Source organism: Centruroides sculpturatus, unplaced genomic scaffold (genome assembly GCF_000671375.1).
Source record: "Centruroides sculpturatus isolate CEXI.00-Female unplaced genomic scaffold, Cexi_2.0 scaffold1027, whole genome shotgun sequence".
NCBI lineage: Eukaryota > Metazoa > Arthropoda > Arachnida > Scorpiones > Buthidae > Centruroides > Centruroides sculpturatus.
Window position 1 is genome coordinate 89,221 of NW_019385324.1, and position 27,888 is coordinate 117,108.

Here is a 27,888-nt window from a genome sequence, read left to right on the forward strand (position 1 = left end):
AAATATTTTATTATAATAACAATAATTTAAAAATTTAAATTTATATATTTTTCCATGAATAACAATTTTATATTGTAAAAGTTTAGAAAATTTTTGTGTAGACGTTTATTACAAAATCTTATTGAAAAACTTAAAAGTTTTATTCTATAATTTCGAAATTTTATATTATTTTTATTAACTTTTCTCGTCCTATCATTCTAAAAGGCTCTTTTTTCCATTTCCTCCGTGGTTTTTGCTAGGCCCTTAATGGAACGGCGGCCTGGTAAGAGTCAAGGCCCGACATTTCTTGAACAAACAACCTCCGAAAAATTTGCGGGATTGTTCTTCCAAATTTGATCATGGATCTCCTAGAGCTGTAAGTTGACATCTTAACTATTTCGTCTTATTAAATATTTAAAGTGTCATTATATTTTGGTATTATGAAGTAATATTATTTTATTCAAGTTAATTATTTGTAATTTTATTTTAAAACTAGACATTGACGTGAAGATATCCGGAAGAAATCAGTAAATGTATGGTAGAACCCACGTAAGAATTATCTTTTCTAGCGCAATTATTATATCTTGTTGCGTGTTATGTGATGTTAACTCCTGTCAACAAGAATAACATTTGAATCGTTTTCTTTTTTAATGTAGGAAATACACTAAAAAATCTTGGTACATTAATTTTAATGATCTAGTGATTCACAATTTATAAAATTATGGTGGTTAATGCTTATGGATAAAGCCATAAAGTGATTATAAATTGGAATTGGGAATTTGGGGCTTTTAGGCCAAAAAATAGAGACTCCTATAACAGACACTCAAAGCCGTCAGTTCTACTTGATAAAAAGTTCAGAGAGATGCTCAATATTTACTTGTATGATCCTGTAGGATGGCCTTACCTAATGTCTTGACATCTACAGTAATATGATGGTTAAGTTCTTTGATAAACAGAAGGCGTAAGGTCCGCACATGTTTATAATTCATTTTTATGTTCAGGGTGATTATGTTTCAGCCAAAAACATAATCACCCTGAAACAAAAAGAAAAATAAAAAAGACAAGAAAAAGCGACAGAAGAGAAAACAGCACGAATAAACAGAGCAATGGAACAGAAAAAAGTGAAAAAAAAAACGGACGGCATTTCATAAGAGAACGGGCCAGAGAAATGAAAATTCTTAAAGAAAAATCCGATGTAACATCAAGGGCTAACTACTGTTGATGACAAGGAAATAAAATGTTTTTCCTGTGAATATTGGCTACGGATGGGATACAATGCTGTGTTTGTGAAGCTTGGGTGCATTGAGTGGGAACTGCGATCTGCAGATTATGGACAGAAATTGCCTATCAATATTTTTGCAAGTAATGTCATAACAGAAATTACTTTCTTCTACATTATATCTCAAAACTCAAATTTTTTGTAAGTTTGTTCGCTTTAAAAAACTTGTATTGAAAGCTTTACGGTAAAGAGTAACACTACTTAACCCTACGACTTTGTTAAATGTGGTCATTATTAAGTATCATCAAAAAGCCACAATCTTCTATAATGGCTACATGCAACTTTTTCATACATTATAAGTATTTTCATAACGAATTCGTTAATTAAATTGACAATTTGTAGAAAAAGAGGGTTTCAAATTCTGTACTAAACTATGTAAGCAATTTATTTGTACAATCCTTGATGTAGCATTAAAAAAAATAAATAAATGAAAGTGACCATAATCGGAGATTCTACCTTATATTAAATTACTACGAAATATTTTATGTAATGGTTTAAGAATGACTTGTTCTTTTTACACTGTTTAATTTTATTTACTTAAAAATCACTCGATTTATTTTCCTATTTATTTTTTTTTTTTAATTTCAAATTCCTAAATCTTTACTTAATAAGTTTAATGGTAAGTTTAAATTTCTGTCTTCTCTCTATTAGAAAAGAAAGAAAAGAATGTTTGAAAAGAATAATTGTATGTTCTGGTTACAAGATTCAAACAAGGATCTAGAAATTTTTAAAATAGTTTCATTCGTTACAAGAACATATTAGGAAAATGCAATTCTATATAATTGATAAATCCCGGTGAATAGAAAAGAAATGTTCTGGCTGCAATTTGAAAAAATTGTAGACCTATAAATTCGCACTGTTGTCCTTCCTTAATCTCGGAGTTAGATAGATGAAATTCGAGACTAGATATGGAAAGCTTAGAAGCAAGAGGCCTCGATTAAGAATATACAAACGTCCGATGCAAACCAGAAGTTACGTGATTTCAATTCAAAAATTTTCTCCTGAAAGGTATTAGATAATGTTAGACGAGCGGCATGACTTCATTGTTAACAGAAAAAGAATGATGTACAGGGGGCGAGATGCTCCTAAACTTTTAAGTGCATTATGACGATTTAACAATAAATAATTGTTCATTCTTTTTAATGTTAATTGGAGAAATAAAAGTTCCCTTTCAAATAATTATACGTTTCTGATAAATGGGAACCGCATGCTCATAGTTTTTGCAATAGAATGCTCTTTTATTGTAACTGTAAAGAATTTGATGTGTTCAACTTTTTCTGAGAGAAAAGTAGGAAATGTTAATGTACTTTTGCAAATTTTTTACATTCGAAAAATGCTTTCGAATAGTACAATCAAAATACTAGTTTTACTCATTTCTATTTTTGTTTCGATTGCAACTTTTCTCGTCTAAAAAACTATATTTAGTTGGAATGTTCACTATTTATACTTATCCATTGGCATTATTCGTTTTACTTCTTACTAATCTGTGGGATTATCCGACAAATTCAACAGTCGCTTTGGACGGATGAAAGAAACAAAAATTTGTTTTCATGATAAAAGTCCTCGCGTTAATCTCCGTTAAATTAAGCCGATTACTCCCTAAAATGAATCGTTCTTTATAAACACGTGGATAAATAAGATTTCGGTAACGCATATTGTTAGTTTTCATTCAGCTGGGAAATTACATTTTGAAATGATTTAATTAATATTAAGATATTCTAAAAAATGGAGATATTTTTATAAATATTTGTTTAAATTTAACTATTGATCTCATCCAATAGCTAAATTTCCCATAAAGTAGATTTTATGGGAAATTTTATTTTATCTTAGATTCAAGTTCTGTATTCGCAATCTGCAAAGAATATGCGTTTAAAGTTTAAATACTCATTAAAAACAATAACTGATATTTTTAAAAAATTATAAAAATAATGACGAGTGTTTAAGAAAAGCACTTGAAGCTATCTGCTCCCATTTTTACTGGATGATAAAGTCTCATACATATATCGAGGAGTTTTATTTCAAACAAGAACTACTTCCATACATACATATCCTCACGCTCATAATCCAAAAAGGGTGATCCACAGGCAAAAGAAGATTACAATTTTAAAAACTATTCATTCGGCAACTTTCCTGTCCAAGAAGAACTATTTCCAAAAACATGAGTTTGCTATTAGCAGAAAATTCGCCCTGTTAACAAAAAATTTGATATTTATTAAAAAATAAAAAATCTAGAAGCTGTAATGCTCACGTAATGAATAAAGGTAAACGTATACGTGATATACTTACTTATAGATTTCACTTTAGCAACCATATAATCCCACAGTTTATCTAATAAGAAGCGGTTGTGATGTCGAGAATCTATTCGATTCTAAAGAGATTATTTAAGAGAAAATACTACTTATAGTTAAAATTAGCATAGATGAATTTGTAAGTAGCATAGATGATAAAAGCAGAGAAATCAAACTTGCTTTGCTGAACTATAAAACTGCTATTGCATCGCTGCAGTACGTCTCACTCTGAGTGATCTACCACAAATACATTTGTTTATTTTGGCTGCTTTGCTCACTGCTTTAGTATACGCGTGTGTTTAGTTTATTAGAGCCATCTAATCAATTTCCTTTTCATCATTTGCTACCTTTGGGAAAATGCCTCAATAACTAGGAAGGTCCACAAACCAGCTTTCGCTAAATTTTCGGAAATTTTAGAATTTATAAGCACGGTGTAAAAGGAAGCTGCATAAACACAGGAATTCTATTAAACCTGCCCAATTTATAGCAGCTTTCTGGATTATCTTGCATTTATGCTTGTAGCTTTAATGTTTTTGCTGTTTTTAATGTTATAATTTTATTCCTACTGTTATTCATTTAGTTTTAATGCTAGTATTTTATATGACTTATTTTAAATGTTCGAACATATGCATATGCCTTATTCGAGTGGTGAAAGAGCGTTCCTGTCTCTCATCACTTGGCTCCCGATTTTGGGCCTGGCCGAATTCATAATGAACTGTACATGCTTTAAAAAAAGGCCTGTCCACGATGCAAAAAATTTTTTAAAAGTCCTCCGATTATTGAACTGGTAGCACTTCAATAGGGATCAGTTTTCCAAAAAAAGACTTCCCAGAAGGCATTCTCCTCGTCAGATCGCCATTGTATCGCCTTGCCGTACACGAATAAACCTAAACCAAACCACAGATTAATTTTTTTATATAAAAGTCGTCAAAATTTCATCCTCCAATTATAATTATAATCCTTTTGCTTGTAAAAATAACATAAATAATTATCATTAATAATTTTTACGGCTTATAACATCAATAATCCGTAAAATTTTTATTTTCTCTATTATAGTTGGCAACAATGCTTTAAACGAAACAGCGCCATTAATTACTGTGGCAACTTCTATAATTAATAGAAGGTGAAGTAGGGAAATCACTTTTTGGGGTAAAAATGCTTTCTAGAGCCGTAATTGCCTCCAGTAAGTGAAAATAAACAGCCAATTTTACTCTATTAACATTTAAACATTATATAATACTAATAAGATAAATTATTAAAACAATAAAGTAACTTAAACTCTTACTCAGATTGTAGGACTAGGACTAATATTTTGCAAATTATTAGATTTTGTATAGGATTTTTAAATGTTAAAGATGATTTATATATTTACAAATGTTATAAAATAGTCAAATGATTTAATATCTTATTTTCAAGCAAGTGCTGTTAAAATATAATTGATTGGCTTCATTTCAATTTCTCAAAGTAAATATTTGAAAATTAATTTTAAAGGTTAAGATGTGAACTCTGAATGATGGATTTGCCACACCCCAGAGTTATAGTCTCTCAATACGAGCGAAAAGGTTAATGGAACCATACCTGTATGTGTGACCTTTGCCTCCTAAGGTCGGTTTTTACTGTGAATCAGTACACTGCCTATCCGTGTTGGTTGACACTCTGCAGGTAGTTGTACGCTTCGATACTTGCTGTCACTCGCACCTTGGCACTTGTGTTGGGCAAGCTCCCATGCCCCCTAAAACTATAACATTAAGTATTCCACAGTCTAGTTGACTACTCAAAAAACTGGTAGAATGTGCTACTCAAAACAGGCATAGTCACATGGGCTAAGTAATAAATGCAAATAGCTAGTTAAATGCAATGGTCTTGGCGGAGTGATGCAACTCCAGTCGCATGCAACCTGAAAGTATGTTATAACTTGCCAATGGTTGCATGTAGAGGTATGGTTCTTTTGACTTTTTTGCTCCTTTGGTTATGGTCTACAGTTCTAGTAAGGTCCCAACTGTTTCATTCAGAAGTGTAATTGTACCATTTAATTTGGGTGCATTAATGAACTAGTGTAGTGAATTTTTTAATTTCTTTACATTCACGTATGCCATTGGGCTATATAATGGCTATATTAATAATGAATTACCATGTATCGGATGTTCGTAGAGTTGTTTCTTTACATTCACATTCTGTATTCAGTTCAAAAGTATGAATATGTTTTATTTTTCTTTTATTTAGTTTGGTAGATGGATGTGCAAATATGAATATATTTCCTACTTTTTAAATTTAGCCTTGTAGACAGATGTGCAAATGTACAAAACAAAGAATGTAAATTATAATATGTATTATTTAGTTTGAAAATTAATTGCTATGAAATTCTGTAAAATAATTTATGTTTACATGCAACAGAAATGAATGTTGTAGTTTTTATAAATATCATTTCTTTTATAAAATTCTTTTGTAATTTTTGNAGAGAATGATGAAAAAGCCCAGGGTGCTGATTATAAAATATTTTACTGATTTATTTGTGTGTATATTTGATTGTACATGCATATTTCGAATATGTTTAACGTAGCAGAAGATATTTATATAGGAGGATAAGAAATATGCTTTTTAATGTAGATGAATATCATTGGTTAGGGCATATTTACTTTTAAGAATTAAAAGGAAGATATATCAGAAAATGGTAGCGGCTATAGGTCTAATTTTCTTACAGAGGACGGATGAGTCAGGATTATAGTTTAGCGGGAAGGTTTTATCTATGGAATATCGAATTTCCTGAAGGGAAAATGATAATTTGTTAGTGGCAAAGAGACTAGAATTGTGTAGATTGGATATTAATAATTTGTATGAGTTTACATGTAGAGTGTATCCATATATCACTGTTGTATTTGCAAAATTGATTGCCTTTTGAGAAATTAAGGGTAAAATTTTAAAATGGTTTGGGGTAATTGCAAAAAATCCTGAATAATTTTACTAAAATAATTATTACATTATGATTTATAGTTTATGTAATATTGTTTTTGAATTGTTATTATGTAGGCCTATACATATCAAAGTCATTAACAATAATATCAATAAGTCAATATATATATTATTAAAATAATCTAGGGTTGCCACTATTCCACTTTTTCCAGTATTTTCTTGTAATATTCTTTAGTTTACTGAGTTGGAAGAATACAATTTTTTATTATTTATATTAATTTTCTTAAATTAAAAAATTACAGTATTGTATAAGTAAAAATCTAGCAAATAACATCTATTTTCTTTGGAAATTGGAAATTTGATATCTATTAAAAGTGACTGATATACTGTATTTAATTCTAAGCTGTAGAAGAATGATCATATTACCGTTCGAGATAAAGAAAAATATAATTGCCTGCATAATGAGGAACAGAAATAGCTAATTAGAATTTTTAAGGCAAGTATAGAATCATAGAAAGACAAGTTTATTCATAACATTTATATGCTTTAATAGGGTTTTAATGAATAAACAAAATGGCGCAACCTCGTTTATTATCTCTCTCTAAAAATGAAAATAAATGAAAAATTGCATTTATAAATTGTTATGAACGTGAGTGTATAAAGAGAGGCAAAGGGAAACTTGCCNCGTTAGGAGTGCACAACTTAAGTGTTGATCGAGCGCAGTATCAAACCTATAGTTTATAATACATATTTTTTGTACAAATGTATTTGAGTGTACAAATTTTGTACACTCAAATATAGGGGCGCAACTAGGCTCTGTCATCCTGAAGAAACCAAGATTCCTGTGCCTCCTCTCTTATTCCATAGTTTTGGGGCGTTGACATATGATTAGTCAGTTAGTAGCTTTTCCCTTTGTATTCCCTTTCCTCTAGCACCCCCTTACCTGGTGCCAAAAGATCCACAGAGGGGGGGCAAAAAGGGTACTTGCTTCTCCTAGGATCGAGTAAAATATTCCACAAATTATAATCGTAAAAGTGATCGAGGTATATAACCTTACACCCTTGAGTCCCCTGGAAAATTTTCTGTGGACGCCTGGAACCAATAAATTATCCCTTATAATTTCCTAAATAATTACACATCCTCTTCTCTCGACGTCACCCTACCTGGTGCTCCGGGCACATGCCCGTCTGCCATAGTTGCATCCCTAACATTATATGAATTTAAATTAATGTTAATTAATTTATTAATATTTAAATAGTTCTATTAACATAAAAATAATTTTACCAAAATGAGATAGAGGGCCTCATTAAAACATTTAGCAAGCTGAATATTGCGCATCCCAGCTCTAAGTTTACTAATTACATATTACGAATCATTGAATAAACTGATATTTTTAAATAAAATCAACTATATTTTAATACGTAAATAAGCTTATTTTACATTTAATTACACTCAAACATTATAAATAATCAATTTAATGATGTAAATGGCGAAGCATCTTTGGACGTAAAGCATATAAGTTCATTTAACTCTATAAAATTAAATTATAATCAGGCCTAGTCCATTAAATCTATTGAAACGAATCTACCGTTATCAGGTTGTACTGTATTTATAGTAACGACTTTTAGTAACATGAAGTGGAAGAATTTGAAGCGTTTTTTTAAATATTTGATTAAATTATTAAANTTCGTAGAGTTGTTTCTTTACATTCACATTCTGTATTCAGTTCAAAAGTATGAATATGTTTTATTTTTCTTTTATTTAGTTTGGTAGATGGATGTGCAAATATGAATATATTTCCTACTTTTTAAATTTAGCCTTGTAGACAGATGTGCAAATGTACAAAACAAAGAATGTAAATTATAATATGTATTATTTAGTTTGAAAATTAATTGCTATGAAATTTTGTAAAATAATTTATGTTTACATGCAACAGAAATGAATGTTGTAGTTTTTATAAATATCATTTCTTTTATAAAATTCTTTTGTAATTTTTGCAGTGGTTCCTTTTTAAACTTTTGTCAACATATGAGAAAGATGTAGTGGTATATTGATTAAATTTTAAAGTTTGAAGCTGTGAATAAATTGCTCTTTTTGGGTTGTGAAACCTTCCTATCAAATCTTAGCTACGAATATATTAGATATAATTTCTAAATAACTTATTTTATTTCAGCAAGCAATTATTTATTGTGACGTCGTCACAATGCTGGACTGCAATTTTAATCATATTTTAATTTATTTCATTTAAAATATATGCTCTTCATCTTAAATTAGTAGTGTCTTGCCTCTGTATATCATGCATTTTCTTTAACAATATTGTCATGCCAGTCATCTATCTAACTCCTTTCGGGTGGAAAATTTTTGAATTGAAATCATTTGATTTATGGTTTGCATCGGGAGTTCAATTTAGTTAATTGGGGCCTCCTGCCCCTAAGTTTTCCATATCTGGTCACATCTTTCATCTATCTAACTCAGATATTGAGATTAAGGAAAGACGGACAGACGACAGTGAGAATTTATAGAACTACAGTTTTTTTCAAATTGCAGCCCAATTATGCAAAATGTGTTTGATACAAATGCTTTTTTTAGAGAGGAAATTTGCCCACTATAATAATGAAAGATGTAAAATATTATATCATCTTTTTTTATATATACTCTTTAAATTAAAAGTTTAAAACATTTTTTTAAAGAGCTACTGAAAACACAAAAATAAATTTACTTTCATATAACAGTATACCATTATACTATGAAAGGTCTGACAGCTGACCTTATTTTAAATGTTGGAATTTTTATTGACTTAAAGGTTTTCAGAATGAAAGTGTCCAGACTATAAAATTAAAAATTAGTTAAAATTTTAAAAAATTTGTTCATTAATAATAATTTTGTCTTATAAATTTACATGTAATAACTGAAAAATTTTATGAAACAATACAGTATTTATATATAATAGTTACATTAGTTTTTCTTAGAATCTTATTTCTATATTGTATAAAAGAAAATTAGATTGTTGTAAATTTTCTAAATGCAATATTTATTTGATTATTTCTAAACTTCTGTGGACTTACTATGTTCAGTTTCATTATACAAGACATGTTTATGTATATAAAAATATTTGTTTTACTTTTTATTACTCTGAACCAAAGGTTCTCAGAAAATGATTTTTTGTGGTTGGACTTATGTTTCTCTGCATTTGATATGATGCAATTATAAGATTATATTAAAAGTATGAATGAAATGATTGTTACCTGTGGTGCTACATTCTAAAGTAGAATCATTGGTTTTCTGTATGTGTTTGATATTATAAAAATATTATTTTACTCTGAAAATAAATATTTTTATTTATTTATTGTNATTAAATGTGCTATAATATATGAAAGGTAGAAAGAGTATATTAAGAATACATTATAAAAATAATAATGGACTAAAATCGATATATTTAAATTCTATTCGAAGACAGTTTTTGAAAAAAAAATGCTGATTTCTCAGTAAAAATATAAGTGACAAGTTATTATTTATTTTGACATCGTCAATGCTCAGCTGCAATTTTTCATCACAATGCTCTCAATTTTAGTAATAGCGAGGTTGAGACCGAAGTTTTAAACGCGAAAAAGTGTACGTCGGACGTTCTGCGCCGCTTTTCTGTAAGCCTAGAAGTTTGACAATGGTGTTTGGATAGTCAGTGGAATCATGCTCGACATTCCAAACACCATTGTCAAACTTCTAGGCTTACAGAAAAGCGGCGCAGAACGTCCGACGTACGCGTTCTCGCGTTTAAAACGTCTCTTGTATTTTTAGTCCCTACTGTCGGTGTGTCTGTCCTTCCTTCCTTAATCTCGAGAACAGAGTTAGATACGGAGCGACGAGAACGAGCCCAGATATGGAAAGTTTAGCGGTAGGAGAGCCCGATTAACTATATAAGAACTTCCGGTTTGGACAGAAAGTCACGTTATTTCAATTCAAAACTTTTTCCTGAATGGAATTACAGATGACCGGCACGACTCTATTGTTAACAGGAGAAGTATGATGTACAGGGGCAAGACACTAAAATTGAGTGCACTGTGATGAAAAATTGCAACCTGGAATTGCGACAATGTCACAATAAATAATAAAATTACTCGTTTTATTTTATTTAAATCTTGTTAATAGTATGTACAGTAGAGCATCGATTATCCGACACCCCGATTAACCGACACCTCGGTTAACCGACCGTCCTAGTCAGCAAATTTCAAATTTCCTCTAGTGATGTGGCGTTACAATATTTGGCTATGTCTTGGCTGTTTTAATATTATTTTTACGTGTTTTAGCTGGCAACACTCATTCGACCATGAAAGGGAGCCAGTATTTAAACGAGGCTTAATTTTTTAATTTTTAACGATACAATAGCGACGATTATTATTTTAAAAAATTTTTGTTAGGCTTAACATCGATGAAAATTCAACGCGAAGTNAATTTTCTAAATGCAATATTTATTTGATTATTTCTAAACTTCTGTGGACTTACTATGTTCAGTTTCATTATACAAGACATGTTTATGTATATAAAAATATTTGTTTTACTTTTTATTACTCTGAACCAAAGGTTCTCAGAAAATGATTTTTTGTGGTTGGACTTATGTTTCTCTGCATTTGATATGATGCAATTATAAGATTATATTAAAAGTATGAATGAAATGATTGTTACCTGTGGTGCTACATTCTAAAGTAGAATCATTGGTTTTCTGTATGTGTTTGATATTATAAAAATATTATTTTACTCTGAAAATAAATATTTTTATTTATTTATTGTATTAAATTTAATATAAATTTGTAATTTTAGGGCATCTTCCCTTCATTATAAAGTTTCCTAATAATTATGTTAGGTGAGTAAACAAAATTTATTTATGTAAGTTGATAAACTCATGTATTATAAATTACATTCAAGTTTAATAGTTGACTTGATATTGTTGTTTAGAATTTAATGTATAAAATTTGTTATATTTATATATACAGAATTTTATAAATTTAAATGTTTTTAATGAATTTTATCTGATTCAAAAGTTTAGTTAAAAATTTGTTTTATCATCATTAATTTTAAAACATTTAAATTATTATTCATTTTATATATTTCAGCCAAGTTTTGAAAGAGTAAAAGAAGTCACACTCTAGTTACATTAGTCTTGTAAATATTTTACATATTTGTAAGAATTTTTTATGAAATTCTTGTTAGTATGATTACTATATAAATCTTCTGGAAAATATTTTTGTTAAAGATTTTTTATAAAGTTAAAGGTTTATTCATAAATTAAAAATAAAATATTAACATTAAAATTAATTCATCAAACATGAAACAGTCTGCTAATTGAAATGTTTAGCACTTATTTGTTTTAAGCATTTTTAAAACTTTATTTTATCCTGGAAAGTATTTAACACAAACTGATGAAACTAATTCTTGTTTTTGACAGTTTTATGTTAAATCCTTCTGGAGGTGGAAAAAAGTTCTAAACATAATTAAGCTTAACTGTTGAACATCTGTCTGGGAGGCTGTTTTTTATGTTTAAAACAAAATAATTAATTTACTATTATTACATAAATAAGAAGAAATTTCTAATTTGATAAAATTCCATATGTTTATTCATAAATTGTATTGCTAATAGAACTATTCATATGAGTAAAATTAATCTGATAGCTTACTTTATATCTTAATAATAATTACAATCTTTGTTAAATATATATAACTTAAATTCTATATTTAAAGCTTTAAATCTGTGATTGATTAAAGAAAAATTATTTTGAATTTAAGAAATACAAGCATAATTCATGGACACACTTCAGTTTACTAGAAATAATTTAACTTTGGTTTAATACCATCATTTATTTACCTCTGTAATTGGTACTAAACTTGAAGAATATCAAGCAATGTAATTAAACATAGTAATGTGTAAATTGAGTTTGAAAATCATATAGTCCAGATGCAAAGATGATTTATATATTTGGTGATATAGACGTATTCTCTATTTAATATTTGTGGATAGCTGCTCACAAATATTCACTAGCACTTTACAAGGAGAATACTATAGGTTCAAACAAGATCTGCAGCATAACATTTTTAATAACACATTACATGATTATATTGGATAAGCAATACTCTCTTGTATTGAGGTTTTACTATTTCTGAATATGTAACTAAAAAACTTCAAATTTATTATTTTATCTAATTCAGCTTATAAAAAATAATGAATTTTATTTTAACAGAAAAAATTGTATTTCTTGAGATTATACATACATTTATAGTCTCAAGAAATATAATTTTTTCTGTTAAAGTAAATTTGTCCCAACAATTTTTTAAAATTTTATTTTATTTTAAATCTACTTATGTTGTTATATTTAAGTTTTATTTCATTATTTATAATTAGTGTTAACCTTTAAAATTATTTTTGATGTTTTTTAAATATTTATCTTATCTTGGATTATCATCAATGTTGAATTTGGTGTTTTATTATTATTATTTTAAAACAAATTGCTACTTAAATTATTTTATAAATGATATGTACTGTATATTCTCTAAATTTCAAATATTGTGGAATTCTGTATTACAGCATAGAATTTAATTTAATTGAAACTGATTGAAGGTAAGATTATTGAATGTTGGATAATAGGAAAAACAAGACAAATCATAAATTTATCGGAAATACAGTATAAATAAAAATCAGATTTATTAATAATAATTCAATTGCAACAATTACTTTTTTTACTGTTTTCACTTGCTGTTTCTTCAAACAGTAAAGTTATATTAAAGAAAATGTAATTACAGAAATGAAATACAGTAACACTATATACAGAATATACATAAGTCACTAGCATATATGAATAAAATGAAGTTCTACTGATGATTTTATATGTACAGTACAGACAGACATTTAACAGCAGAGCAAGTGGGAAAAATTATATAGATCTGCAGCATAACATTTTTAATAACACATTACATGATTATATTGGATAAGCAATACTCTCTTGTATTTTAAAATTTTGAAAATTGTATTTTGAGAATAATTTTATGATTTTGAATTTATACATGTTTGTATTCTTGTAACATGCCTATATTCTTATAATTTTAAATAGTGTTATTAGAGTTGCAAGTACCCAAGTTGCTCAAAATCAACAGAAATCATCTACAATTGTGGAAGGTCCTGAAAGAGACTTAGTTAATTTTCCACGACCTACTAGAAGAATATATGGAGGTCCTGTTAGATTTGGATTTATTCCAGAGGAGTGGTTTGAAGTAAGTGATTTTTTTTAAATGTATAATTGAGCTAAATGATATAATTAAGATAGTGTGATTAATTATAGTAATTTATTTTTTTTATCTAGTTTTTCTACAAGAAGACAGGTGTAACAGGACCTTATGCATTTGGTATTGGCTTAATAACTTATTTGATGTCAAAAGAAATTGTTGTAGCAGAACATGAATTTTTCTGTGGTGTATCTCTTGCCATTATATTTACTACTTTCATTAAAAAGTTTGGACCAAAAATAGCAGAAACATTAGATAAACATATAGATGTAAGTATATTTTTTTATTAACAATTTATCATAAAGTCTAATTTATTTAAAGAAAATGTGTTTCTTTATATAATTTTTTTAGTATGGTTGAGCCATTATGTTAATAAATATTCATAAAATGAATTTATAGACATGTTCTAAATATTTTTTCTGATATTTTTCATAAAAGAAACATCTAATTTTTCCTTTGTTGGATATTTGGTAAACTTTTAATAAAAAAGGTCATCTTAAAAATTAATATTTGCAAGAAATATGAATAAAATCAGAAACTGCTAGGTCATTACAATAAATATGTATTCAAAGTAAAGAATTACAAGAATATCAGATATTAAAATTATTCTTATACATTTTTTAATCGAGACAGCATATCTGTATTGTAATTTTATTATTATTATTATTTTTTTTTTAAATATTTTAACTTGAGTTTTCATTCTTAATATTAATGTATGGTTATTAAAAGATGATGTTATGGAAACTGATTTCTACAAATATTGATGAATAGAATGATAGGTTTTCAAACTAAAAAAATTTTATAAATTTATGTTGTTTTTTGAAACAAACTGTTTTCTTATATAAGAGTTTGCTATATAATATGATGCCAGTAATTACAAATACAAGATTATAAAATTTTAGATTATTAAATAGGAAATTAAATTTTTATCAGTTTTTAATTGTAACAAGCTGTTGTATTATAGTTTATTTGTATCATTTCTGGCATTACTTATTGAAAGAATTCCAAATTTTAATAACAACAGATCTGTACAGATTATGTTAACTACTACTTGGTAGGTTTAAGTTTTTATCAATACAAATGACATTGAAAATTGCAGATGTAGAAAAATTATTTTAAACATATCTGCTACATCAGTCTTGAATTTAATAGTGATAATGCTCAAAAATGAAATTCCAAAACATTTTAGAATTATCTAAAAAATAGAATGTGTAAATAATTTAACCAGAAATATTCTTGTTGTAATTTTAGGTTTACAGTATTTTTAAGATATTTGGATGTTGGGGAATGTGTTATGCAATGATAAAAGTGAGTTATGTTTAGAGAGTACAATGTTATGGTTTCAATTTTTGTAATTAATCATACCAATATACAGGTTACATTACAAAAATTTAAATTTTATCAATAATCAGCTATTATATATTTTGATCAAGATTGAGAAGTTGTCTAAACTTCACAAAAAATTTTTGTTGTAATGTTTATTATCAATTTGTTCAAGACTGGATATTATTCAATACTAAAAGACTTACTATGACACCTTATGAATGTGCAGCTTAAGTTTATTAATTCCAAACGTTTTTGTTCATGTTAAATGACCTTTCTCAAGAAAAAGTAAAAACAAAATAAAAAACAAGAGGCTAAAAAAGACTGTAAAAATCGAATGCTTAGTACAAATGCAAAAAATGAACAGGCTTTTCGAACATTTTTGAATTATATTCCATTGCAACTTATGTACGTCATCTTTAACCTTGCAACCAGAAGTATAAACAACATAAAATTACAGAAAATTAAATTACAATCTAAAAAATAATAAGTACAGAGAGTTATCACCCCTGATCACCGTTTTCACATAAATTCATTGTTTTTGGTATAAGGATGCATAGTATCTTTTTCCTTCTATTATTAAAGTTTATATTAAGCTAGAGGACCATGCTGCCGATACTTTTGTAGATTCTCACAAATTGATTGCGAGGCCTTTATGGTTCGCTATACCAAGCTTCTGCATAGTACCCGGTGCTTATGGTCTCTAACCACTTGCAGTAGACTTGCTTGGTGCCATTTGGCTTTGACGTCTTGTGGGTCTGCTGAAACATAGGTGGCCAGCGCAGTGCACGGTTGTTCCTTTCTTATATTTCCTTGGTGTTCTGCTAACCTGGCTTTGATAGATCTTCCTTTGGCTCCTATATACGAGGGCTATTTTTTAAATAAGGTTTGTTTGTGAATGAGAGTGAGAATGACGTGCGATTGCAGCAGTGTGCATGAGCATCTGCTTTCAGCATGCTTTGCACGTGTTTAGATGCCATTTGCAGCCGTATCGTCTGTCTGTGTGCTGAACTGTAGAAGTTTATAATGTTTAAGAAAATTGAGTTGCCCACCGACTGTAAGATACAATCTGTTATTCGATTTCAGCACAAAAGATCATGGCAACTGTCTTTTGGGACAGGAAAGGGACTTTGTTAGTGGATTTTATGCCAAGAAGCATAACAATCAATTCTGATGCTTATTGTGACCTTCAGAAAACTCCGCCGTGCCATACAAGACAAGTGGCATGGCCTAATGTCTTTTGGCGGCAGGCAGCAGATTTCTTTGAAGTCAGAATTTAAAAAATTTTTGAGCGGTATATGACAAATGTTTGAACAAAAATGGAAATTATGTAGAAAAGTAGATAAAAGTATGTAGAATATGGGAAAAAATATATTTTAATGATATTTACAGTATTTTTCTTCTTATTAAAAACAGACCGTATTTAAAAAATAGCCCTTGTACATTAATTTATTATGTTGCTGTGAATTTGTAATGGGGATTTTATAGACACAGGGGAGTATGTTTCTGTCTGCTTCATCCTTATCGGATCTTAATAGTTGGTATGTGGTGGGGGTTCTTTTATATACGATTCTTTTGTTCTTGGCTTTTCTGATGCATTGAAAGATATTGCTCAGCGATGTGTTATAATCCATCTTTATAAACCCTTTATTATTGGGTAAATTTTTCTTCTTATGGTGTGTCTTGCTCTTGCTGTTTATTACCTTGTTAAAAATTCTTAGCTATATTAAAAAATATACAGGTAGCCCTCAGTTTATGCCGTCTCAATTTACACTGATTCACAATAACACCAATACGCACTTCACCATTTCATGGTGTAATTCCCCAATTTTCCCTATGCCAGACTGATTTTCATTTTAATGTTGATGTATTTACCGAGCCGCGACATTGCACAGTACATTCGTTAAAACAAAGATTTTTATTGAATATATTTAGTTTTTCTTTTTAATATTATTGGGTATGTATACATTTGCATTAAATTAATATTAAAACACTAAACGTTTAGGTACCCACGAGTCAAGTTATCAAACTTAATAGTGCAATAAATGGCGTCTGAATCCATAGTGGCAATGAATGTATCCCATATCAGTTCATTCAGGAAAACACGTTACGACGCAGTAGCACTTCCGGCGATCACAAACTACCGTTAGTGAGACAAATCTACTTCTCGTTGGCCAGACGATATCTATCTCTCCTTAGTCACCTTGAATTTTCCCGCTCAAACTGACCTTATACATGCGCTACGGCAACCGGTGGTCGACCAATCAGTGTCCTCTGCTCGCTTGTAGCTCTACATCGGGTTAACGTATCCTTTCAACTATGAAAAGTTTGACGGATGAACTCTGTGAGTTAGATAACAATTGGGAGCGAAGTGCAAATGTAAAAAGAAGCATCATCGCATCCATTCAACCATATTCCGAAATTCTCAATGAAAGAAAACAAAAATGTAAACAATTAAAGATGGATACTTTTTTCCGAAAAATGTAAGAGATCCGAAACTAAAGTTTTTAATAAAAACATTTCACTTTATTTTATGATAAAATACATTTTAAAAATTAAAAATTTATATGTATTTTATATTATATTGTATTAATAAACAATATTATTTGCTTATTTTTCACTTATGTAGAACCTAACCCTATATCTCACTGTAAATATGGGTTCGTTTTACGTTGATTCGATTTGCGCTGACTTTTGTAGGAACGGAACTGCGGCGTAAACCAGGGGCTATCTTTATATATATTTGCTAATTATAATTTAAAAGTTTTTGACAATTATATGAAACACTATCCAAATATTTTATATAATTAATATCTTTATTGACAATAATAATAATAAAAAGACAATAATGGTTTTATGTATAAAATTCTATATCAAATAATGAAATTTTTTGTAACATGAAGATATTTAATTGTTCAAGTTTTGTAGTTATGAACTGAAATTTGTAGGAACAAGTTTATAGTAGTTAAGTAAAAATAACAATGCATTGGTTTATGATTCAGGATTTAATAGATATGAATCTTTGACTAATTGAGTACCAAGTGTAAGAATCTTAATTCAATAGTTATTGAGTTTGGTTAAAAAAAATATATAGTTCATTTTTAAACTAATGAAGTGATGCTTTATATGTTGTTTAATAATATAAAAAATATTAAATTTTTCTGCATAAATGAAATTTAAACTATATACTTTATATTTTTCTTGTTTTTTTACTAATCATGTTAGTTTTAAAAATATATCATCACAATTAATTTTAAAAAAATGTTAATTTAATATTATTGTTTTGAATTTTATAGAATTATGAAGCTGAGTTAAATAATACAAAAAACGATGCCATAAAAACCTATGAAGATGCTATTAATGGTGAAAAATTAGAACAGTGGCGAGCTCAAGGACAGAAGTATTTGTTTGATGCTAAAAGAGTAAGTTTAATAATTTATTTTATTGAAAAATAGATAATTATTTTTATTTTTAAATATATTATATTTAAAAATATATGTTTTTTTAACACTAACTACATGTGATAGGATTTTTTTTTCCCTCAGTATAATATCAAATAATAAGATTAGACTTTGCTGAGACTTTTCATATTGTTTAAAAAAATAATGACCATTTACTTAGATATAGAATTGTAATGTAATTGGTCTATTTTATATGTAATGCCACAATAGAATATAACAAAGTTAATCTGGATTATATTTTGATTTTTACAATTTTTATTTTTTTTTAACAATACCACTTAAATTTTAAAATAATCTATTAACAACTTCATGTGTTTCTGACTCCATATTATTATTGATATTGAATGCTTATTTCAAGTACACTAAATAATCTGTTAACTAAAATTTTGAGAGAATGGTTTCTTTCATGAAGAACATAGTTCTGTTCTTAAAATAGGACATTCATACTCACCATTTTAAGTACTGTTTATGAGACATGAAATTGAAAGAAAGAAACTGATTTAATATGGAATTGTCTTTTGAGTTTTATGTATTTATTTTTATTTTATCTGTTAAAGGTTCTATGTTGATGCAGGGAGAAAATTGTTGTCACATGACATTTCCTAATTGTAAACAAAATAAATAATTTTTTAAAAAATTGAAATTCTTTAAAAAGAATTTTTTCTATTCAGAAACTTTACACTTGAACTTATCATCACAAAATTGCTTTAAAAAATCTTAAAATATTTTTTCTATCCATATACTAAATAATGGATTTAGTCCATGATACTTTTTTTAAAGCAAATAAGTATATAAAAAGCAAATAAAATGAAGTATGCAAATTTAAAGCTTAGAATAGTTATTTTTTTATGAACTTATCATAAAGGAAATGTTTGAGACAACAAGAATGAATTTCAAGTTTATTGATATTATTTACAAGAAAATGCATTTTGGGTGTCATACTCCTCATCAGTTCTTATCTCTTTAGTACTTGATATCATAAATATAACAAGTACCATATTACAGATTGTTTTAAAATTTATCTTGCACAATTATAAATAACATTTACCTGTATTTTTCAAAGATGTATGATAAGTCTGTAACAAAGCAAAGTTTCAACTCTAAGCTTTGAATTTGAAACTGAAATTGAAACAGAACAAGAAGCTAGAATAACAACAGTGAAATATGCAATGTTTTTATAATTATTTTCAGTAAAAGATAATGAAAAAATTGAAATTCGACATAAGATGTAACTTTTTTAATGACACAAAATTTGCTGTTAAGGTTCAGTTAATTCACTCAAATGGAAAATAATAAATATATGTATATTTATTCTAAAACTTTAGGATATACTTTCATATCCAAATTTATTACCAAGAGACAATAATAACTATAGTATTTTCCAGAATAAAAATGGAGCTAATATGCTGGCTCTCAAATGTAAAAATATGGGATTATAACTATAATTGTAGAAAAACAACTATTTCAGATTGTTGCTAATTTTGAAAATTTTATAACTGTTTTATAATAAAATTTATAAATTATTATTTTTATTATTGATGTTTCATTTGACAAATAATAAAACACAATTTTAATTATTTGACAACACTGTAACGAATAAAGGATTTTCTTATATCATTAGTGATTAAATACATCTTCCAATCCTGTTCAGTTCCATTCAAAATTGACAGTCTGATGTGTCCATGTTAATGAGTAATGGTCTACAGAGGTCAATTTCTAAAATTATTTTTTCTTCTTTTCAACCTACTTAACAAATGAATACCATGTAGATGGTAGAATTTGTATCCCCTTTAAATCAAATTCTGATTTTAACCATTTCGAAAGTTTTACAGTGATGATCAAAGTAACCTTTAACCTGATTCCAGAATAATTCAGTCAGGTTCTGTATGATATAGTATCATCATCATAGTATCATCTTCTTCTTTAGCTATGTCATCAATACAATAACTCAAATACTTTAGTTTCTCTGTTTTCACTAACTAACAGTTCTTGTTTCAATTGTTCTAGCTTCCATGATATTCCTTTTTCAGTTAACCGGTCACAAATTTTTGGAAAGATTTTTAGAACAAACACTATATCATCTCACATTATCCATAACAATAGCATATCCACATAGGATGAGTTTAATAAATGCTTGAAACCATTCTTATAAACAGGAACTGTTCATTTCCTCTTGATAATCACAATTGTTATTTGATGCAAAAACTAGAACTCCATTCACAAATTCATTTTCATTGCCAACATGGACATAGATTAAGAATTTTCATAATCATCAAGAAATTGGTTGCTTCCATATTAGCCACACCACTTGCTGTTGTTATATAATACTATTAATATTGGAAGTTAGTTATATCTAATTGGATTAGAAATAACAAGTGGTTAGCAATTTGTGAAAGTGTAAACATTACAGTACAAAATAAGGATTATATAATGACAAAACTCATATATAATAAGCATGGCTCTATTTTTCAGTTGGCTTTCTATATATCAGTTTTTAATGTGCAAATTTTATACATAATATGTATTCATTTGATGCACAGATGGAGTTCTGTTCTGGGATTTATCATAAATCAAATTAGTCATAATTTGAATGTACAAAATTATGGTGTGACAATAAGCCTATATAACTATAGAGATGTACTGTATATTATGATCAGAAGAATGATTACCATGTTTTTGCAGAAATAGAGCATGCTTTTAAATCCTTGCATGCATGTTTTTATATGTGGCAGCTTGTTTTGGCTTATAAGAGCACTTATTGCTGTGTCAATGTAAATTAAATGTAAATGTACTGGTTCAGTAATTATTTAGTCATATCTCTGTGGCAGCCATTATTAAAAATAAAATGCAAAAATAAAGAAATGCTTTCAATACTATAAAAGTTTTTAAAAATTTTTATAGGGAGTACTTTGCAGATTATAGTGCTTATTTTGTCCCATCTATAAGAGCTCTTTTATGCATGGAAATATAGTATTTTTATGCTTATTAGTCATATTAATTGATTTTTTTACAAAAAATAGCATTTTAATTAATTAATTATGATATTTTATTAACACAAAGATTTGTGGAAACACAGGAAGTAACCCTGTTCAAAGACACCAAAAATATAGACAGACAACCAAAGTTCTCTGTCTATATTTAATATGGAATAGTAAGCTGACAACTTTATTATCTTGTTTATCCAGTTGGCTTGTAGTAGTTGTTGCTACATTTTTCTTGAATGTAGAAAAAATATAATACAGTTGTCCCTTGATAATCCGACAGGTATGGGACCAAAGGTGTGTCAGATTACCAAAAGTGTCCGGATTACCGAAAATAATTACATATTTCGCATTGTTTTGCTAGCAGTAACTTACAATATTCTCTACTCCAACTGTTCGAACAGAACTGCTCACATAAAACACACGAAATGTGTGTCANTGTTTCATACAAAAGGCCCGCATTTGTGTAGTGTGTGTGTGTCTCCCGTCGCTGTCCCTTTACTGAGAAGAATTGATTATACCGAAAGGTCAAATGTCCATATCATATGCTTCCGTATACAAACGGCACAATGACAATTGTCGCAAATAAGATATTTAAGTGGCGATTACCAGTTTGCACCTAAAAATTATGTCATTTCTGAGATAAATTTTAAGTTTAGAGTGAAGTTAAAGTCATATTCGCTTATTCTATTCGCTTTTTTTCAATAGAAAATGCAATTTTCGAGTGAGTTTTGCATTCGTAAATGACTGCCATTCGTCGTTTCCGCTTGGAAACGTTACATTCTTAAATTTAAGTACTTATTCCCATTCTTCTCCAGGCTATACAATGGCGAGGAAGTAACAACATAATTCTGTTAAGAGCCGCATCTCGTCTAACCGCAAGCTGTAAAAAATAAATTGTATGAAAGTAATTAAAAACTAATAAATTAAGTAAAGTCTACTCTTTGTTTATATAACTTTTTAAAATTACTCCATCTCCACATAATTCAAGCATTTAAAACTATTTTAATGGAGAAAAATTAATACTAAAACTATTCTTACATGCAGTTCCAGTACTTTTGAGCTTTTAAGGCTTATGAAAACTTTGTTTGGAAGGATAGTGTTGTGTAATTTTACTAGAGTAAAATATTTGCTAAAATTTGAAGTATATGTCACTGTGATGTACTGTACTTTGAATGTTCAAATTGCACCAATTGAATATTTAAAAAAAAACCTGTTCCTTACTTAAATCAGTGTAGTAATCTGATGATGATGATGAGTCTCAAAAACATTTAATTTTTTTCTGTATTTACTTGACTGTTCTGTTGGAGTCATATATATCTGAACATGTTTATCTAATATCTTAAATTTCTGCTTATTTTCTGAATAAGTAAATTTTAAACTATTATTAAGCAAAAATTAAGCAGCGACTATAATAATTTAATAATATAAATTAGTCTGACTTTTAAAGTTTTCATCACTGTATTAATATTTTTTTAAAATTTTTTTATTTATATAAATGTAAAAATATTGCGTAAAATGCCACTGTTTTTTAATTTCGTGTTATTTGCAAATTAGATTTGTGAAAAATTTGCAAAACTTTATGATGATGACGTGAGGACGTAATCATTTTCCAATAAGCCTCTTTGCTAATCAATATTCCTGTCTGTTAATATGAATGTGAATTATTTATTGATAAAAGTTTCTTGTAAAATCATTGAGATAATTTTTCTGTATACTTGTTTTTAAGAGTTAGAAGAAAAAGAAAAAAAGGAAAAACCTTAAAATGTAGAATCAATCATATAATAAGTGTAGGAAAATTGTGTAATTTTCATAGTCTCATCTGAATAATTTTTTATGCACCAGTTGACATTTTATTGAGCTTGTTCTGAAAAAAAAATGAGTTTTTTAGTTAAATTTCTTCTGGACAAATATCTTTTGTAAATTATCATTTGTACTGTTATACTTTTTAAACTAATCTGTTGATTGCATTATCACTTTGTCATTTATTGTTTTGATTTATTTATTAAATGGCCCCAAGTTTTATCATATGTAATTAGAGATAAATGATTGCCATAATGTATCAGGCTATTTTTCTGCTGGTTTTAATAATTAGCAATCGTTTGGCTCTAATTAATAATGTTGGGTTTAAGATGTTTATATATATATATCAACTGTAATGGTTTATCTGAGAAAACACTCATCTTTCTTTACTGTTGCTATAAAAAACAGTTGTTTAATGCCAATTTTTTCTTTCTTTATATGAGTCTTTAAATGTTTAAAAAAATTGAAAACTAAAATGACTCTCTCTCTCTGATAATGATGATTATGCTGTCAGCATTAATTAATGAACAAGATGGAAGGCATATCTTTATTATTATATAATAGTTACTTGGTAGATGTCATTAGGGATAATACTCAAGGAAGAAAGAAAGTTATATGCTACATTTTCTTCAGTTTTTATTTCATAATTATCTTTTTTTTTTTATTGTTTAATACTGCTCAGTTTCTCAACTTCTTTATGTAAATTTTTTACAAATAACAGTGAATATGAATGTTTCTAGCCTGTAGCCAAGCACTTGTTGGTTTAACTAAGTATCAGGCTGTTTTAACTAGGTATCAGATTGCGTTTATGGTATTAACATTGAGCGAATAGTTCCAACTATTATAAAATAGTCATTTGTATTCTTTCCATTGAAGTAACTAATTTCTTTTAATTAAGAGCAACAATAATAATTATTTCCCTAATGAGAAGTTTAATAGTCATTTCTTGAATGGTCTTCACCTAATTTAAATGTCGGATGATAGTAAATACTGCTTCTCAACATGATTAATTCTTAAGAAATAGCATTTATTGTTTAAAATGAAATAAAAATTTCTAGTGTAGACATTTAAAAAAAAGTTTTAAGTATAATTTTATTTATTTAGGAGCTTTAATTTAATTTAACTATAGTATTTTATTTATTTGGTCATAGAATCATTTTATTGCCAAATTGTTGAAAAAATTATAAAAATAAAATGCTTTTAAGTATAATTAAAACATGAAGAACATTATTGGAATAAGGCGACATGTCATTAAAAATGAAGTGGCAATCTATTATTAAAAAAGAAAGGATATTGATTGTTGAGTTACATCTGTTACTAGAAGATTTATAATAGCTTATTATATAATATTGAAGATATAGAATAGATAAATTTAGAAAATTAAAGCAAAAATGAAATAAAGTTCTCTGTCATTACCAAAGTAGAAAATTATTTACTAGATAACCATAGATTTTCAAATGAATGGACAAACAACTAGAAAATAATTTAAAATTATCAAAATTAATAAATGCAAGCTGGTCACATGCACACACAGGTCCAAAACTTAAGGTTGAACATGATCGTTAGCAGCAATAGCTATAAAAAAATCACTGAGAAAGTCTGCGACAAGCCTGTCAAGACATTGTGAGTACTGCATCACAGTTAAATGTGGGCATATTCCATATTGACAGGTCTCTCTGCCTGGGTATTGGTAAACACTTCAATTCTCCACCTATTTCCAACTACTGTATCTATTACTTTTTTTTTTTTTTTTTTTACCAAAAACTTACTTTTATTGCTTTGACTTGTAAAATTCTACAAGTTGTTGTGTTAGAAGTCAAGTAATACAGTTCTTATCATATTTGTTTGCATTCATCTACTGTACAGTTCTCTCTATTTATACACAAATGTTGTCTGTCCTTAAGTTTTGGATGTGTGTTTATCACAAATATCACAATTTGTGAGAAAGTAGGATATTTACTGGAGACTGAAGTATTGCAATATATTTTCAAAAACAGATTATGATTGTGTTTAATGATAAGCAGCTAGTGTCAATTGTTTATTAAAATGTTAATATCATATAATTTAATATAATAAATTTTGGTAAGGAGCTATGTTGAGTAGTTAATAGGAAATTTTAGTTAACAATTAATTGTATTTTATGATTTCTATTGTTAATTAATTGTAAATTAAATAACATATATTAAATAGTACCTTAATCTCATCACTTAATATTCTTTCTCATATTTTCAGGAAAATGTACATTTGCAATTGGAAGCCGAGTATAGAAAGAGATTGATGAATGTTTACGAAGAAATAAAGAAACGTCTGGTACGAATGTATCTTTGATATTTTCTTAACATAAGATAATTTCATTTATATTATCTAAAATGAGTTTTATTTTCTAATTAGGATTATCAGTTGGATATGCAGAATGTTTCCAGACAATTTGAACAGAAGCACATGGTTAATTGGATAGTGAATAGTGTAATAAAAAGCATAACACCCGAACAGGTACATAAATTTTCTTACATTTATTTGGAAAAAATGCAAGCAATAGTAATAGATATAGTAATAGTAATGCTGTTGTTGAATATTACAAACCATAAATCCATGAAAGAAAATACTTGAAAACATTCTTGACTTATAAAATAGTAATTAACAAATTTTTAAATTTTTATTATTTTATTTATGTAAATATATAAATCCAGCAAAATGTTTTATTTGTTGTGGTTAAAGTATTTTGTTTGTTATTAACAACCAATAATCTAAAGTTTATAAAATGCAAAGCAATCAAAATATGACACAATTTTTTCAATAATTCTTTTTGTCCTGTAGACACTAAGAAGACTTATTTTCATATAAGGCCTAACCAGCTGAGTTTGGTTAGTCCCATTATGAAGCAGTAGGTGGTAAAGAACTGGATTTTATATGTCTGGGTCACCTATCCATGAAAATTTGAGGATCAGGCTTTAAATTCCCAGAATGTGGCTCAATGCTGGAGTTTTTACCACTTTAGCCGTCTGGCCATCAATTTGACCATTTTTTAATATTATTTATTTCAGTTTTCACATTTACATAACATAAATTATATGAAATTATGTTTCATCATTAAAAGTATAATTTCATTTCTGTTTTTATACTTTCATTCATTAACTGAAATTATAACAATTTTCAATATCCAAACATTTTGTCATAAAGATCTTTGAAAACATTCATTTCATTTTTGATTTAGATTAAAATAAAAAATATTATATAAAGTATTTCAGTTGAGCTTACAAGGAAGCACTCCAGAAATTAAACTTCTAGAAATTAAGGAACTTATTTGGAAGATTATCTTGTATCTTGTCTTTTCTCATCCTGAGGTGCACTAAATTTTGAGTTGTAAGGATTGGGAAATATGTATTTTGTTCAAATGTTTAGATTAAAAATGGCGACTCCTAGGTTGAGAATGCTACAGCACGTAAACATGGTGCTTAAAATTATATTATATAGACATTAATAGTGTATTTATTTGTAGTGCCGTGCTATATTGCAAGAATCACACTGTCTAATCATGGAAGAAAAGGTTAAACTTTTCAGACCACTCACATATACAGATTCCCCAATCCTTAAAACTCAAAATTTAATGGACTTAAGAATGGAAAATATATATGCTGATATTTAGGGTAGGAAAATATGAATATCAGAATGGCTGGAAATTTTTTAAATAACTGCTTCAACTTCTAGAAGTTTAATTAATTTCTTGGGTACTTTGCTTGTTAGTATAAAACTGTATATTTCTATTTGAATAAGAATAGAAAAATAAATTCAAATAAGTTGAATGGTAGTTTATACACAGTATCAAATAACAATTTTTTAAAATAAATTGAAAACATACATTTTATATAAAAAATATTGAAATTGCATGCCACATTAATTTTATTTTGAGTGGAAGTTTTCAAGGCTACATTATGCAAACATTTTTTAATTTATACTCCATTCTTTTATTGTATTTAAAAATTTTTTTTTTTAATATTCAAGTTTATGCAACAAAAATTATTATCTTAACACATGATATTTTTTCTATTTCCAGGAGAAGGAGGCTTTGCAAAAATGTCTTTCTGACATCAAAGTTTTGGCCACTAGAGCACAATAAAACAACAAAGAAAGAAAATAAAAGCTAAAAGAATGTAGATTGATAACATAGGGATGAAAGAATAAATATTTTAAAATTCTTTCGAAAATTTGTATAATTTTATTTCCTCACAAAATGTATTTAAGAAATGAAGTTAAAATAAACAATGTACTAAATCTTTCTTGTATTGTTAGGGATTAAAAAAACACTATTATTCCTACATTATAATTACGAATTTTAATTATTTTTCTACAAAATAAAGCAATTATCTATGGTATTAATTTAAAATATATAAAATTCTACATGCAATATCAGCTCCTACAAATATTATTTACATTTAAAATACTTCAGAACAGAAAAAATAACACAGTATAATGCAAACGGGTATTATTATTATTTTTTATTTCTACAAACATCTTTGCTAACTAAGACATTCTCTTAAATCTAATTAAACCAGACAGATTCTCTTAAGCTTGGAAGCCAAACAAATAGGTTTAAT

General features: G+C 27.7%; 1 protein-coding gene across 1 annotated transcript; it reads left to right on the forward strand.

Moving 5' to 3' along the window:
* The first annotated feature begins 4,601 nt into the window (after positions 1–4,601).
* Positions 4,602–27,565, forward strand: LOC111637661 (ATP synthase subunit b, mitochondrial-like). Its single transcript, XM_023383208.1, has 8 exons — positions 4,602–4,729; positions 11,272–11,314; positions 13,554–13,713; positions 13,803–13,994; positions 18,345–18,470; positions 25,526–25,603; positions 25,685–25,786; positions 27,348–27,565. Exons 1-8 carry the CDS (start codon positions 4,702–4,704, stop codon positions 27,408–27,410), a joined length of 792 nt encoding a protein of 263 aa, XP_023238976.1. The 5' UTR covers positions 4,602–4,701; the 3' UTR covers positions 27,411–27,565.
* The last annotated feature ends 323 nt before the right edge of the window (positions 27,566–27,888 follow it).

Excerpts from the sequence above, each read along its gene's own strand:
- LOC111637661 (XM_023383208.1), top strand. The coding sequence starts at position 4,702 with ATGCTTTCTAGAGCCGTAATTGCCTCCA. Across the intron at positions 25,604-25,684 it reads AAGAAATAAAGAAACGTCTG|GATTATCAGTTGGATATGCA; the intron begins GTACGAATGTAT and ends TTTTCTAATTAG. Across the intron at positions 25,787-27,347 it reads AAAGCATAACACCCGAACAG|GAGAAGGAGGCTTTGCAAAA; the intron begins GTACATAAATTT and ends TTCTATTTCCAG.